The 14,615-nt window shown below is 32.7% G+C and overlaps 2 protein-coding genes across 2 annotated transcripts in view; one reads left to right on the forward strand and one right to left on the reverse strand.

The window, feature by feature from the left end:
* LOC123673643 (ecotropic viral integration site 5 ortholog) overlaps window positions 1–12,971 on the reverse strand; it is a 110,276-nt gene extending 97,305 nt beyond the window's left edge. Inside the window, exon 1 of the mRNA XM_045608228.1 lies at window positions 12,722–12,971. The gene's annotated coding sequence lies outside the window, so the exon portion shown is untranslated. The remainder of the gene's footprint in view (window positions 1–12,721) is intronic.
* A 315-nt stretch (window positions 12,972–13,286) lies between these two features.
* Window positions 13,287–14,495, forward strand: LOC123673645 (putative peptidyl-prolyl cis-trans isomerase dodo). Its single transcript, XM_045608236.1, has 3 exons — window positions 13,287–13,447; window positions 13,595–13,786; window positions 13,844–14,495. The coding sequence occupies exons 1-3, from the start codon at window positions 13,393–13,395 to the stop codon at window positions 14,062–14,064; spliced, it is 468 nt and encodes a 155-aa protein (XP_045464192.1). The 5' UTR covers window positions 13,287–13,392; the 3' UTR covers window positions 14,065–14,495.
* The last annotated feature ends 120 nt before the right edge of the window (window positions 14,496–14,615 follow it).

The following is a 14,615-nucleotide window of genomic DNA, read 5'->3' on the forward strand; positions in this document are numbered from 1 at the left end:
TAAAAACGGCCCAATTCGAAGAAGAAAAGGTGCTGTATCATCAATACAATGCACCGTGTCACAAATCAATGATAACAATGGCAAAATTGCATGAATTGGGTTTCGAATTGCTTCGACATCCACCGTATTCACCAGATCTGGCCCCCAGCGACTTTTTCCTGTTCTCAAACCTCAAAAGAATGCTCACTGGAAAGAAATTTAGCGCCAATGAAGAAATAATCGCCGAAACTGAGGCCTATTTTGAAGCGAAAGACAAATCGTACTACAGAAATGGGATCAAAAAGCAAAGATCGCTATAATCGCTGTATCGCCCTTGAATAATAAAATTGAATTTTGCCAAAAAAATGTGTTTTACTGTGGTAGACCAGGGACTTTTCAATTGGCCTGTTACGAGTTACGATACTCCATCTTCCATTTGATGATATTCCCTCGAATTTATATGCATAGACTCGCGGTTAGGCAGAAGCTTAATGTACCTCGAAATTGACAATTAACTGGATCCATATTATGAATTTTCCCGCCTTGGTGAGTTAGGCCATGGAATGTGTAGGTGAGCGTATCTCGATCATGCCCCCCTAGGTAATTCTCATTAGAGAATCCAATTAGCTGCTCATTTTTAGTGTAGGTTGGGGAGTTAAGCCTCGCTCGTCGGCTGCAAAATGAATCTTTGGGAAACCTGCTTTCGAAATTTAGATATTTACGCCGCCATCCATGCTTTAGTTGGAACTTCTCTCACATCAGTGTAATTTTTTTTTCATCAGGCAACTTAATTGGAGGTGAAAAAAGAAAATGACAGATCCTTCGCATCATTTTAAGAAAAATTAGTTCTATAAACATGGGCCCGAAAATTAAGATTTGTTTTTCAATTTTTTTCTCATAGCATCCCTTCACAAGATATTTTTCCTCAAATTTGGCATAGATATTTCAATTTAAAGTTTTCATCATATGATAATGGGTGATATTTTTTCTGGAACAGTGCCCGTTCCTTTCCTGCAGATTTTTTTTAGTGGACAACAGGTAGTTCAAAAAATGTAAAAAGAATCTTTTGTTCAGTACTACACTTTTGAGTGTCTTGTAGTTTTGTCGTATCTGCTACCGGTTTTGAGAGAAAAAATCCAAACAATTCCCTAGTAATGCTCAGGAAAATCTGAACTATCAAAAAGATCTAGTTAATTAAGTTGCGATGAATTGATAATAATTTTTGGTACTTATCTAGCCAATTTGTATCGAAAATTAATAAAAATTAGATAAAATGATATAATCATCACAAAAAAGTGGAAGTAAGTACAAGGAAAACCCAATATATGCATCTCGAAAACAAACCGTTTGTTTATACGTCTTTCTTCTCGAAATAATCCAATAAATCTCTCATTTTCTTTCAGGAATTTAGGAACACCCTGTATTGATTTTCCTCAAATCAAATTACTCTATGGCACAGAGAATTCAGAAGAAAACGGCTTTCTCATATTATATTATACCATATAAGTATTATCATATTAAACCATTTAAAATTGAACTTAATATTTAAATTAATATTATGACTTCACCCCGATGAAAATCACTGAAAATGAAACAAAAACATTAAAACTACTTTGGAGGCGCTAAAATTCACTTCGCTATGCGGTTCAACGTATCAATTGTAGCCCGTTAAGCTAGACTCGTTATTTAGAGAACATATCGGTAGCGTACATACATAAAGCTATTAGGGATGTGATAAAATTTCAATACTCATGGCGGCAAGAGAAAATTATACACAGTGTCCGTAAAGTATGAAACAAATTCATTTTTAGCTAAATAGACCATTTTAAGAAATAATCCTGAAACACGTCGATTTTTTATTTTAATTTACCGTATTTTAAAATAAAAATCTAATATACAGGGTGAATTACTTTCGAGTAATGACGTCACCGTCATTTTTTTTTAAATGGAACACCACCATTTTGTCTCAATTTTCCGATTACTCTAGCTGAGCTGATTCCAAAAATGTATCACATGTTGATTCCAATTGGTACAGGGTGGTCAAAAATACAATAGTTTTGTGTGTGCTCATAAAGTAACGCGTAACATTCTTTATTAGTTAAATTAACAATATTATCAAAAATACTTATTGTCTAGCGGCAATTGGTTTGAATGTAACACCCTGTAGTTTGTTACATTTTTAGATTAACAAAAATGTATAAAAATAAGAAATGATTTCTTTCATATTCTGTCTGCTAGACCACAAGTACCAAACATGTTTGGAAACAGCTCATTTTTATTAATCTATAAATGTAACAAACTACAGGGTGTTACATTCAAACCAATTGCCGCTAGACAATACTTGAAGATTATTTAAAATCTAGTAGAAATCTCCGTCAAGTCAGAGGTTCCCATTTCAAATTCACCTAAGATGTTTCCTCTTCGAGATTCAACTCAAAATAATCACTCGGTATATAGTAATGTGAGTCCATTAATCACATTAAAGATGAAACACTTAAAGCTTCACTTCACGTCAATGTTTTACTCATTTTTTCATCCATATTATCAAATTCATCCATATCATCAAGTTAAAAATATTATAGGTATTTTTTTTAATGCAGAAAAAGAGTAATATTTTCAAATTTTGTCTAGAGCTCCACATCACTTTTAAATAAGTATATTGCTTTCTAGTTGCTCTAATGAAACGTCGACTCGTAAACGAATCCGCTGAATCAGCAACTGCAGAAGTAGAACATGGGAGATTCAAAGGTAATTACAAATTCAGATGTGACTGAACTGAACCATTTCATGCACGTGCATAATTATGGCAGAAGAGCGTGAACGTTGGAGTGGAGTTGCTGCAAAAGTTTTTTGCTATGAATAAGACCAGTACTCAAATTTGCAGGTTCGCAATTTGCGAAATTTGTACGTGAAGAGATGACCGAGCAAATGTGATGGGATTTATTTCGCATATCAAAGGGAATTTCGATGAAAGGAGCTGTTTTTCACAGTTAATGGAATTGCTCTTCCAATTTGACACGAATGTTGGCATATAAATCCTAGAGGAGAAAGCCTTTCAGATCAAATTCCGATTATAATAGAATTCGGAACCTTATTTTGACATAGTAGGTCTTAGCAGTCCCCTAAAATATACATAAAACTAGATATAAACTATTAATAGTTTTTGCAGCAGACAACACTCATAGGTCGTAAAATCAAACTACATACTTTCTAAAAAAAAAACACTTGGCGTCAAGAGCTTTGAACGCTCGTTATTTCATGCGCCTATTGGAGACCACGGAACTGTCGATGGTATCCTGGACTTTAATGAAAAACGGAGGGTACGGTTTTATTGAAAATTTAGTTTCTTAGACAGGAAGCATTGCTCTATCGATCTAAAATATTTTCAGCGATGTGGTGTTGCTGCTTATATCAAAAAGTACTATCAGCAATTAGAACACCTTGTATATTATTATTTCTTTCGGATTGCCGTAGACTCTTGATTATTTATGTATTAACTTTCACTCTCCTATTTCTAGAGGTTTTCGAGTAATTGATCGTTTTATTTTTTTGAGCAAAATATAGTTTCAATTAAACATTCATTACTTTGGTACTGGGAATCCTAAAAAGCTGACATTTCGAGTATAGAATACCTACCAATAATTAATAATAATTAATTTTTTATATTTATTTTGAATAAACATTATTTACCTCGAACATTATTACAATTATTATCATATTTATATAATTAATAATAATATAAATAATATAAACATTATTGTAATTATTATTATTATTAATATCCTGGTATTATTTACGTGCAATAAAATACGTCCCTCATCATACAGGGTTGTTTAAAATCATAGCCCACTCTGTATATACAGGGTGGCCACTTTTGCAATGGGATTGTATTGGTAACTTTTAAACCATAAGAGTTAGAAGGTCGGTCAAATGGAGAAAAAGTTGCATTCATAGGAGCATTGTCAAGCAGTTCAAACAAATCGAGATTATCAGGGCCAGTTATTGAGATATCATAGGAAAAGTAAATTCTATCATTTTGATTTTTCTTCATTTCCCACTTTATTTCAAATATTATCAAAAAATGTTTCAGAAATTTTTCATTCGACAGTAAATTATCTTCAATTTGACGTAATCAGATTTTGTATCCAACGTTTCGTACTCCCTGGGCCACCCTCAACCTCATTATTTTCAATACGGACCTGCATATTTTATGACACTTTTCGAAATAACTTTTAACGCTGAATTCAACGATATATCATACCATGTCATTCAAAGTTGATTTTCAGGTGATTTTGACCCTTATCCAAATTTCTTTGGGTCGGATCTGTATTACATTTAGGTACTTTTAGTTTAATTAACAACATGCAATACATTTCGATAACAGAATCAACTTACTCATCTTGAATTGAATAGAACACATCAGAATCAAAGCAAGAAACAAGTAAAAATTATTTACATATTTCAGTTCATACTAATTAAACGGAACTATCATTCAATCAAAGAAAAATCAAATTATTATTCGGAAGTAAATGAAAATTAATGAAGTAATTGTTCGAAATGCCCATCATTTTGTAGAATGCACTTTAAGGTTCTGGAACCCATACTTCTTATAAATTTGCTTATTTCATCTCCTTGAATACCTTTCAATACATTATCAATCTTTTCGCGAAGAATCTCGGGTTCGTAGTATCATATATTTTATTTTTGAGATATCATTAATTTTCATTTAGGAAGTTACTTCCGAATAATCATTTGATTTTTCTTTGATTAAATGATAGTTCCGTTTAATTAGTATGAACTGAAATATGTAAATAATTTTTACTTGTTTCTTGCTTTGATTCTGATATGTTTCATTCAATTCAAGATGAGTTAGTTGATTTTCTTATCGAAATGTATTGCATGTTGTTAATTAAACTAAAAGTACCTAAATGTAATACAGATCCGACCCAAAGAAATTTGGATAAGGGTCAAAATCACCTGAAAATCAATTTTGAATGACATCGTATGATATATCGTTGAATTCAGACTTAAAAGTTATTTCGAAAAGTGTCATAAAATATGCAGGTCCCTATTGAAAATAATGAGGTTGAGGGTGGCCCAGGGAGTACGAAACGTTGGATACAAAATCTGATTACGTCAAATTGAGGATAATTTACTGTCAAATGAAAAATTCCTGAAACATTTTTTGATAATATTTGAAATAAAGTGGAAAAAAAAGAAAAATCAAAATGACAGAATTTACTTTTCCTATGATATCTCAATAACCGGCCCTGATAATCTCGATTTGTTTGAGCTGCTTGACAATGCTCCTATGAATGCAACTTTTTCTCCTTTTGACCGACCTTCTAACTATTATGGTTTAAAAGTTACCAATACAATCCCATTGAAAAAGTGGCCACCCTGTATATTATACGGGAGGTGTTTTATTATGCAGAGTTACTTACGCTAACGCTACCGATATTTCTGCTGAGATTATCAAGTTTTCATGACATGTCACACTCTAGAAGTTTTGACTTCAGCTTTGTGTTCAGAAGACTGAATTAATAATATCGCAGCAAAAATCTACATGCTGTGATATTTAGTGAAATGAATCACATGAAAACAAATTTGAACAAGCGAGCAAAAGATCTCTTCTCATTTCTTCTTTGCATGAAATTGACGAATCAAACAAAACGCCAAAATAATCTACCAAAATATCTTTTTTACAAGTCTATTGGCAGATAACAAGCGAGTAAGAATTTAATAATAATTTAATAAGAATTTTCAAGCTTGCTTAGGTCATGAGTTCTTATGTTTATATTTATTGATCAATAATGTGTTTTGAAATGAATAAATTTGAATTTGAATTTGACGTAACAATTTTGTTCAAATCTTTAACGAATTTTTTTTCGTATTTTATCAACTTCCGGTAATTCTGATCGCGAAAAGAGTCAATTCAAATAGAAGTTCAAAGTTCAATATTCAATTGATCGCCAGATAAATCTGAATAGGTTTGATAATGAACGGATTCGGAAATTTCGTACAATAGCGTTGATTTACTCTCTTCTATAGCAGCTGACCTTTCACAAACTAAATAATTGCAGTGCGAATCGTCGCCATCACACCGATACAATGACCTCACACTCGATTTCGTGTAAAATATTTTCACAACGGGTACCAAACGAGCTTTATTCACGGAAAAAATAAATCGCAATAAAGAATATTGCATGTTTTTAGGACATGAAATTTGAAAATTCGATCAAGACCAATGAATGTAATTTGCGTGAAGATATAATGTTAGATGTTCAGAGAAGTTCTTCACTCAAATTAGCTTCAACCTCTTACTTATGGGTCTATAACACTATTTCAGGAACACAATTTTTTACGATTGCTTATACTTTAATCGATTGTGTGATTTCTCTTTATAATCAATTGTATCACGATTGATTTCGAAAATATGGAAAAAAATCACAAATTCAATTCGAATTGAACCAAATACTTAATATTTATTTTCGTGAAAAATATCAAGAGGGCATTTAATTTTCCGAAAAAAAATCAAAAAAACACTTTGCTAATTAATATTTTAACAAGAAGTATGAGTGCTGGCGGCAACAAAAATCCGAGTCGAGACAAGGATTTTTGCACCAGCACAAATGCTTTCTGTTAAAGAAATATTACTTTGCAATTTGCATTTTCGATTTTTTTCACAGGAAAAATTAAATTGCCGAATTGTATCTGCCAAGACTACTTCATGGGACCATAATTACTTGTTTTCAAAGACATTGTTATCTTTCATGACTATAGCTGTCAAGTTTTTCAGAGATTAAACTCGAATAAGATGCATAGAATACCTGGTGTGTTTACTGATTCGATTTTGTTTCAGACTTTTTGGGAGACCCACCTGTTGCTTTGGTGGTCTGCTTCACCAGAGTTCTGTAAGGTGGCGCTCTTTAAAATTTTTCGAATTCCCGCTATCTGCCTGGTGCCGTTTAAAAAGGAAATACTGATTTTAGACACTGCAAACATTCACAATAAATTACAATTCAGTTCATTTCAAATTTTCAATCAAATGAATGGAATATAATGACAGAACATAGAATATAAAATATTATTGTTCTATACTCAAAGTTCACGACAAGAGCGTAGAAATAGGGGGATACTGGGGGTAATTACACGGTGTTCCTAAATTGGAGATACAAATGAAAATGACAGATTTCCGGATCATTTTAAGAAAAAAAGTCTTATAACATGAGTCCCCAAACATTTTGTTTTCAGATACATGTGTTAAAGTTTAAGTTTTTTTCTCGTATAACCTTTCCTTCACAAGATATTTAATTTGAATTGGCCATAGATATTCCAGTTCAAAATATTCACCATTTGATATGCTAATTTTGAATGCAAATCTACAGAGTGATATTTTTTCTGGAAGGATGCCTTCTTCCTTCCTCCAAAACTATATTTTGGTGAATGGCTGTTAGTTTAGAAAAATGTAGAAAAAAACTCTGGTCCAGTACTACACAACTCGAAAAAACTGCTGACAGGCGCTATTATACAGTTTTCCTATCTAGAAACCATTTTTAATTCAAAATCGAGCGTTTGTGATTGGTGGAAATTAAGACGAGGGAAATAGTCCGTATAAATCTCAAAATATTATGGAATTCTGACAAGATGGAAATATCAGGATAATTATATTTTCCGCGTTCTTTCGAATTTATGATCCATCCCTGTTCTATGATCTGCAGCCATTTGTCAAAGTTCCATAACCTATGCCTGATTCAAAGGAAGGTCTTATATTATTTGTGATATTTATTCAGGAAAAAATATGATGAACAATGAAAATAGTTTTTTATGCAGTTCAACTAAATACACTGCGCAAAAAAATTAACGCACCTTATGGAAATCTCAAATTTATTCTACAACTGAAGGTGTTCTCAATGATAATTATTTTTATCAGAATTATGCAAGCATATGTTATCCAGTTTCAACGTTTTTCTTCAATACAGATGTTTTTTCCCAGCAGGAATAAAAAAATATGAGATTATCAGATTTTGAATGTATTGGCTCCATTCTGAAATCAGTTGTTCTCGATCAATTCTAGTGATCAATAGTTTTTCTTTTGTTTGATTTTCTACACTCGATCGCTATGCAATGCGGAACACGCAATTTTGCCCAAGAGGAATGTGCCCAAACGGTAGTTTTGCGAGAAGAAGGGTGGACATACACAAGAATTGCAGAAAGGTTTGGAGTTTTCCATACAAGTGTGTCCAGAATGTTGCAGCGATTCAGGGAGACAGGTATGAATGTCCGAAGACCAGGATAGGGTAGACCACGGGTAACAACTGCCATTCAAGAACGTTACTTGAGAGTTTCTTCCTTGATACAACGGTTTGCAACCGCTCGTCTCCTTCAATATCAACTTGAGCAAACTCATGGGGTGCAAATTAGCATTCAGACAATAAGACATCGCCTCAGAGAATATGATTTAAGGCCTCGTGTCGCGGCAAGAGGCCCAGCTCTTACCCCAGCCCATCGAAGAGCGCGTTTGTATTTTGCGAGAGAGCATATCCATTGGGAAGAGGCTGATTGGGAAAGAGTTCTCTTCACAGATGAGTCTAGATTCTGACGTTCCCTTGTATACAGACGTCCACATGAAATATATGCTCAGTGCAATTTCCTGAATACTACTGGTTTCGGGGGAGGATCGATTATGGTATGGGGTGGAATATCTTTGACTGCTCGCACAGACCTAGTGGTCGTTGATAATGGAGCTATGAATGCTGATAGGTATATAAGGAACATTCTTGAAGAGCATGTTGTGCCATTTGCCCCATACATTGGTGAAAATTTCATTTTCATGGATGATAATGCCAGACCCCATCGTACGCGCATGGTTCAGGAGTACCTTGAAGAGGTTGAAGTCTCTCGAATGGAATAGCCAGCAAGAAGTCCAGATCTCAATCCGATTGAGCAGGTTTGGAACAACCTCAATAGAAGGCTGAGTAGTTCAGAAAATCATCCAGCTACTCTTAATGACTTAGGAATCCAACTCAGAGAAATCTGGGAAGGATTAGATCAGAACATTTTAAGATCACTCATTTTGAGTATGAACTGTCGTTGCCGAGCTGTAATTAACGCAAGGGGTGGAAATACCAAGTATTAAATCACTTATCAGCATTCCAGTATTATGAAAATTGTTTATTTCTCTTCTTTCACATAAGATTCGGTGAAATCCTGAATTTTTCTTCCATTTAATGTGTCTTGTTTCGGTCAAAACCTTCCCGAGAGAACATAAAAAATAAGTTATAAAGTCAATGTAGAGTTAACTTCCATTAAAATTGAGATTTTCAGAATGTGCGTTAATTTTTTTGCGCAGTGTATTTCCGATATTTGAAGCCACTCCAAATAATAAAAATGTAATAGAATGTGAGTTCATTGTAATTTATGAATAATCTCCCTCGAATCATCCATTATCCAAAAAACAAATATTTCATGAAAAGCGCTGCTTAGAATTATTCCGTTTAGGTTTACGTTTACAAACTTCAGCCTTCTCATTTCTCAGCATCTACTCACGAAATTTGAAGGAAAATAATAATTGATAAAGAATATACAACAATATATAAGATTTTAGCTGTTCTTATAAGACTGGTTCAGGGGGAAGATGTAAACATATCTCAGCTCTACTGTCACATTGCACCAGGTTGTTATTTATTTGATGTCTGAATTAATACTTGCAAATGGACAAATCACTTTTGATTTCGATACCACAGCCTACCAGTAATCACTAATCACACTGTTCGAATGTATAAAACAAAAGCTGTAACACTGGAACATAACTCTTTAAACTCACTGAACCATAAAATATAAAAATTTAACCGTTAATCATTGTAGACATGAACGCCATCAAAGCTTTCGACTCTAGAACTGAATTTGCCTTTTTCGTCGATAGGTGGCTTGGAGATGAACATGAATCGCAAATTCCTATGTTTACTAATTACAGGATCCATGTTGGTGATAAATTCTCTGGTTTTCAGGAAATTTTTCAACCTATATACCTCTTTTATAGTTTCCTTATTACTTCCGAGTCTACCAAGAGATAGAAATTTTTTTTTGGCCTCCGGTTTCAAAATTTCCACTAGCTAAATTTCTTATTCGATTTCAATGAAAATTGATAGCCTGCGCAAACTCGAAATTACAGTTTTTTCCATATCTCGAGTTTTACTTGATCCATGATAATGTAAATTGGTGTGGATATTTGGATCAGATAGTAAGTGGTTTCATGAAAATTTCAGCTCTTTTGGTAGTTTTCGTGAATAGACGGTGACATATCGAAGAACCTAATTCCTTTGAAACGGATTTCTACCAATCTGCGGCTTAAAAACTTCGTTACAAAATATGGGGGTTCCATTTAAGAAACACCAACTCTCCTCTATGGTTCTAAAATGGTAATTCATTTCTATGATCTGATATGAGTATCTAGGGTTTCACGGCTTGACGAATTTTCAAGCTACTTGGCTTGACTCGACTTGAAATCAATTCAAGTTCAAGTCAAGTAGTACTTTTTCAATCTCAAGTCAAGTATTTATTTATCAAGTACTTGAATTCTATCAAGCTAGTTGATTTTGAGCATTGTGTAGTGTCACATCAATAAAAAAATGATGAAATGAGAGGGAACCTTGCAAACAGCACTTTTATTTATTAAACTATATTGTATAAAAGAACCAGAAAAAAGGGAACCAAAAATAAATCACTATAAATAATAACAAAATAAAAAATTTGAAAAAATTTTTTCTTGATATTGAGAAACCTTCAAGCACTGTTTGATTACATGATTGGGCTATCAGGTTTTGCTATAGCTTGACGTTGAGCTAGCAGAAGCCGCGATTTCCCCGACAATTTAAGAGGAAAAAAGTGTCAATAATAATAATAAATTAGTCTTAATTTATGGCCAAACTACCAAAATCTGCCAGCAGATTTCTGCCTAATTAAAATTTCAAAGAAATGCGGGAAAACTACTAAAAAAGTAACAATGGCAACCATAGGTGTAACAAGGGGGGTTATTGGTTGATTAGAAGAAATAAAAAAAAATTTGATTAACAATTTGAAGAAAAATCAAAAAATTGAAAGATTCTGCTTTTTCAAAATGGGGGTAAACGCCCCAAGAGTCAAGTCTAGTCACGCCCCTGCTGGCGATCGCTTCAGTCCTCTTGGAGCTCGGGGAACCCCCTCATTATTCTAAGCGCGCACTATATTGCAGAAATATATGCGACTCGTGCGTATCAAGCTCAAGTAATATCAAATAGTTTGATATCAAGTCAAGCAATAAATATCTCGAATCAAGTCAAGTTCAAGTAATTTTTCATGAGCTTGATTTTCAAGTCAAGTAGTTGGTTAATATAACAAGCTACTTAGCTTGATGAATCCATGTGATTATCATATAAACATAAACCATAAAATTTACTGAAAAAATGTTTTATAATTTTTTGAATATCTCGAACAGAAACCAAGATATGGCGAAATATTCGAAACATTAATTTTTCAGAAACACCCTGTAACTCGAGAACAAAGCAAAATATTGACGATCTGATTTCTGATATCTCATTATTTCAAAAAGAGAGATATTCTTTTACGATTTTTTTTTATCTATGTCATATAGTTCTCGAGAGTGAGCATCCAATTTGGGGCACCCTGTATCGGGTGTCCCAAACTTTTAAGCAAGAAAAAAATGAATGGCACATTTTCGGGCTCCACTTTCGAGAGAATTAATTTGGTGAAAATTGGAAAATGGTGTAAAAGTTCTCATAACTTCTTTATCATTGTTGTTATTGACATGAGACAAAGACATCCTAGAGGCACTTTTTTAGTAGGATCCATTAGTGTTATCATTTATTTTTTATTGTCATTAGTTCTGAAGTTATAATACAGAATTTCGATTTCTTCTCCGAACTCCGCTCCGCGTCGTTTGGGCAATGACAACCTCGTGCGGAAAAGTACAACTTTCCGCTCTGAATAGGAAAATAACTATTACAGACCTTATTACAGAATTTATAGGTATTATTCGAATTTCGAAAAAAATCATGACAGATTCAAACCTTTCGAAAAAATAATTATGTTTAAAAAATATTGATGAATTAAAATATTCCAAAGTTCCAGGTAATAATGAATATTATTGCATAAATTGAAGTGAAAAAGTTGAATAATACCATTTTCAATATTTTTTTTTTCATTTTTCATTTTCAAACGCCTATTTACCTATTTTCTATCTATTTTGATCAAATGAAGCCTGTGAAGTCTTTTTTCTTGCAGTAAACTCTATTGATTAGTTTCAACTCTCAAAAGTAATGCCCTATTATATTTCCCGATGAGAATTATATTATTTCATTTTTTAATGATTGATAGTGCAAACAGCTGGTACGTATGATATTCGGAATCAATTATAATATTCACTCCCACTTTCAGCCTTCATTGAACCTACACATCTCTTTTCTTCGTAATGCCATTGGCATTGAGAATTGCGGAACTCCTTTTCAAAATTAGTATTACTCATAACTCTATTATCTCATAAAAAATCATGAGCAAAAGCTTAAGATTAGAGATTGCGATGTGGATAAACATTCGAATAGAAACACAGAAAATCCTAATTTTTCTGGTAAAGGTAACTAATTTATAACGTATTGTTGGATGACCCATTTCAAATTTGACCAAAATTCAATTAAGATACAAATATGAAATATATTCTGGTTAATATGAAAACAATTAAACCTACCTGTTCACAAAACAATCGCCATACCGAATAAACCCTGTAATTAATTTTTCTTCACTTCACTGGTTTTTCTCTTCAATTCACAAAATCCGTAGTCTTCCAAAAATGTAAGACAAAACCGGTTATATCACAGATATATTAATTCAGGGAAAATTCAATTTTCAAGTCTCTTCAATTTTCAATTAAATTACGAGGACTACAATTTAACGGAGCTTCCCAACACAACAATCCACATAAACAAGTGTAACTGTCAACCTGTCAGAATAGGTTGTTTTCCAGCTGATTATTTTGCATTGCGCAGTAGAGCATTATTGAAATTTGCAAACATATTCTTCTTTTCATTAGTTAAATATTGCAGAAAAAATAAAAATTTTTCAATGATGAATAAAGCAAACTGAGCATTTCAAAAATTTCGTACAATGATTTTGAGAAAATTTAGTATAGTTAAATTGATGTAATGGTAGTCAAATACTATTACCATACTTGTAAAGCAATATTCATAAAAATGGGGACTTGAAAATTGCAATATTCAATCTTTTCCATATTTTATGTGCGGAAATAATAATTGACCAACTTTCAAAAAATATATTTTCTTCTGTGCTAATAATAGGATTTTCTCTGAATTTCTATATCTGTCAATTCGATTTTCTTATTTCAAATATTCAATGTGAAAAATGGCGGACACACCGTTGCCTGCCGGTTGGGAAAGGCGGTTAAGCCGATCGACTGGTAATTTTTTTATTAAATTTTGTTTATTGAATGAGTGAGCCCTGCTTGAACTAATTAGTTTTTGTTCCTCCACTTAATATCACGATTAAATCCAATTTCATATGTACTCAGCCATCACAAGTAAACAATCAATATCATAAATTTTAGGACAACATTACTATTTAAATGTATACACCAAAGAATCTCAATGGGATGTGCCAGATAAACCTGCTGAACCTGGTCCAGAACAAGTTCAGTGCTCTCACCTTCTTGTAAAACATAAAGATTCAAGAAGGCCATCTTCATGGAGAGAAGCAAACATAACTCGAACAAAAGAGGAGGCTTTAGAATTAGTTAAAAGTAAGCATACATTCAATATACATAAATAAACCTTGTTACAAATCAAACTGTTTTCAGATTACAGAGAACAAATTGTTCAGGGTAAGGCGTCTTTTGCAGACTTGGCAACAGACTATTCGGATTGTTCTTCTGCCAAAAGAGGAGGTGATCTGGGTCCCTTTAGAAAAGGAGCTATGCAGAAACCTTTTGAAGAAGCTTCATTTTCATTGAAAGTAGGGGAATTATCTGAACCAGTATTCACAGATTCTGGTGTACACATAATTCTACGAACTGTTTGAGTACTATTGTGCAAAATTTCAATCTACAAAACTTTTGATGAAATTAAACATTTTGAAGAATTTCTAATTTTGCTCTGCTCTAAATATTGCAACTTCTAATTTTATTCAATGATTATTTAAATGAAATTTGATCACTTTGAGCATATTCAAGCTTCATTTTACAACTCTGTTATCATATACTTGTAATAATTCCAATTTGACCTTCGCCATTGATCAATATTCTAAACAATATAATGACAAAAATCAGAATGTTTGTGTAAGTTTCCTAGATGAATGACTGATAATGTTTCGGAGATACCTGAGTTGATTATTTTTTTAATGACATTGAAATAAATTTGCACCTAATATTAAATTTGTTAATTTCTAATGTATGTAGTATAGAATTGTTTCATTATTATCAGGAGAGTAATAATAAAAGAAAATTTAATCTATACCTTGAATTTTCATAACCCCATACAATTCTGGTTTATTAAACAAATCAAACTTTTTCAGTTCCTTTAATAGAATTTTATATATTTAGAACTTGTACTGTTGTTAGTCTTTTTTTATTC

The sequence above is a fragment of the Harmonia axyridis genome, chromosome 2 (assembly GCF_914767665.1).
Source record: "Harmonia axyridis chromosome 2, icHarAxyr1.1, whole genome shotgun sequence".
Taxonomy (NCBI): Eukaryota; Metazoa; Arthropoda; class Insecta; order Coleoptera; family Coccinellidae; genus Harmonia; species Harmonia axyridis.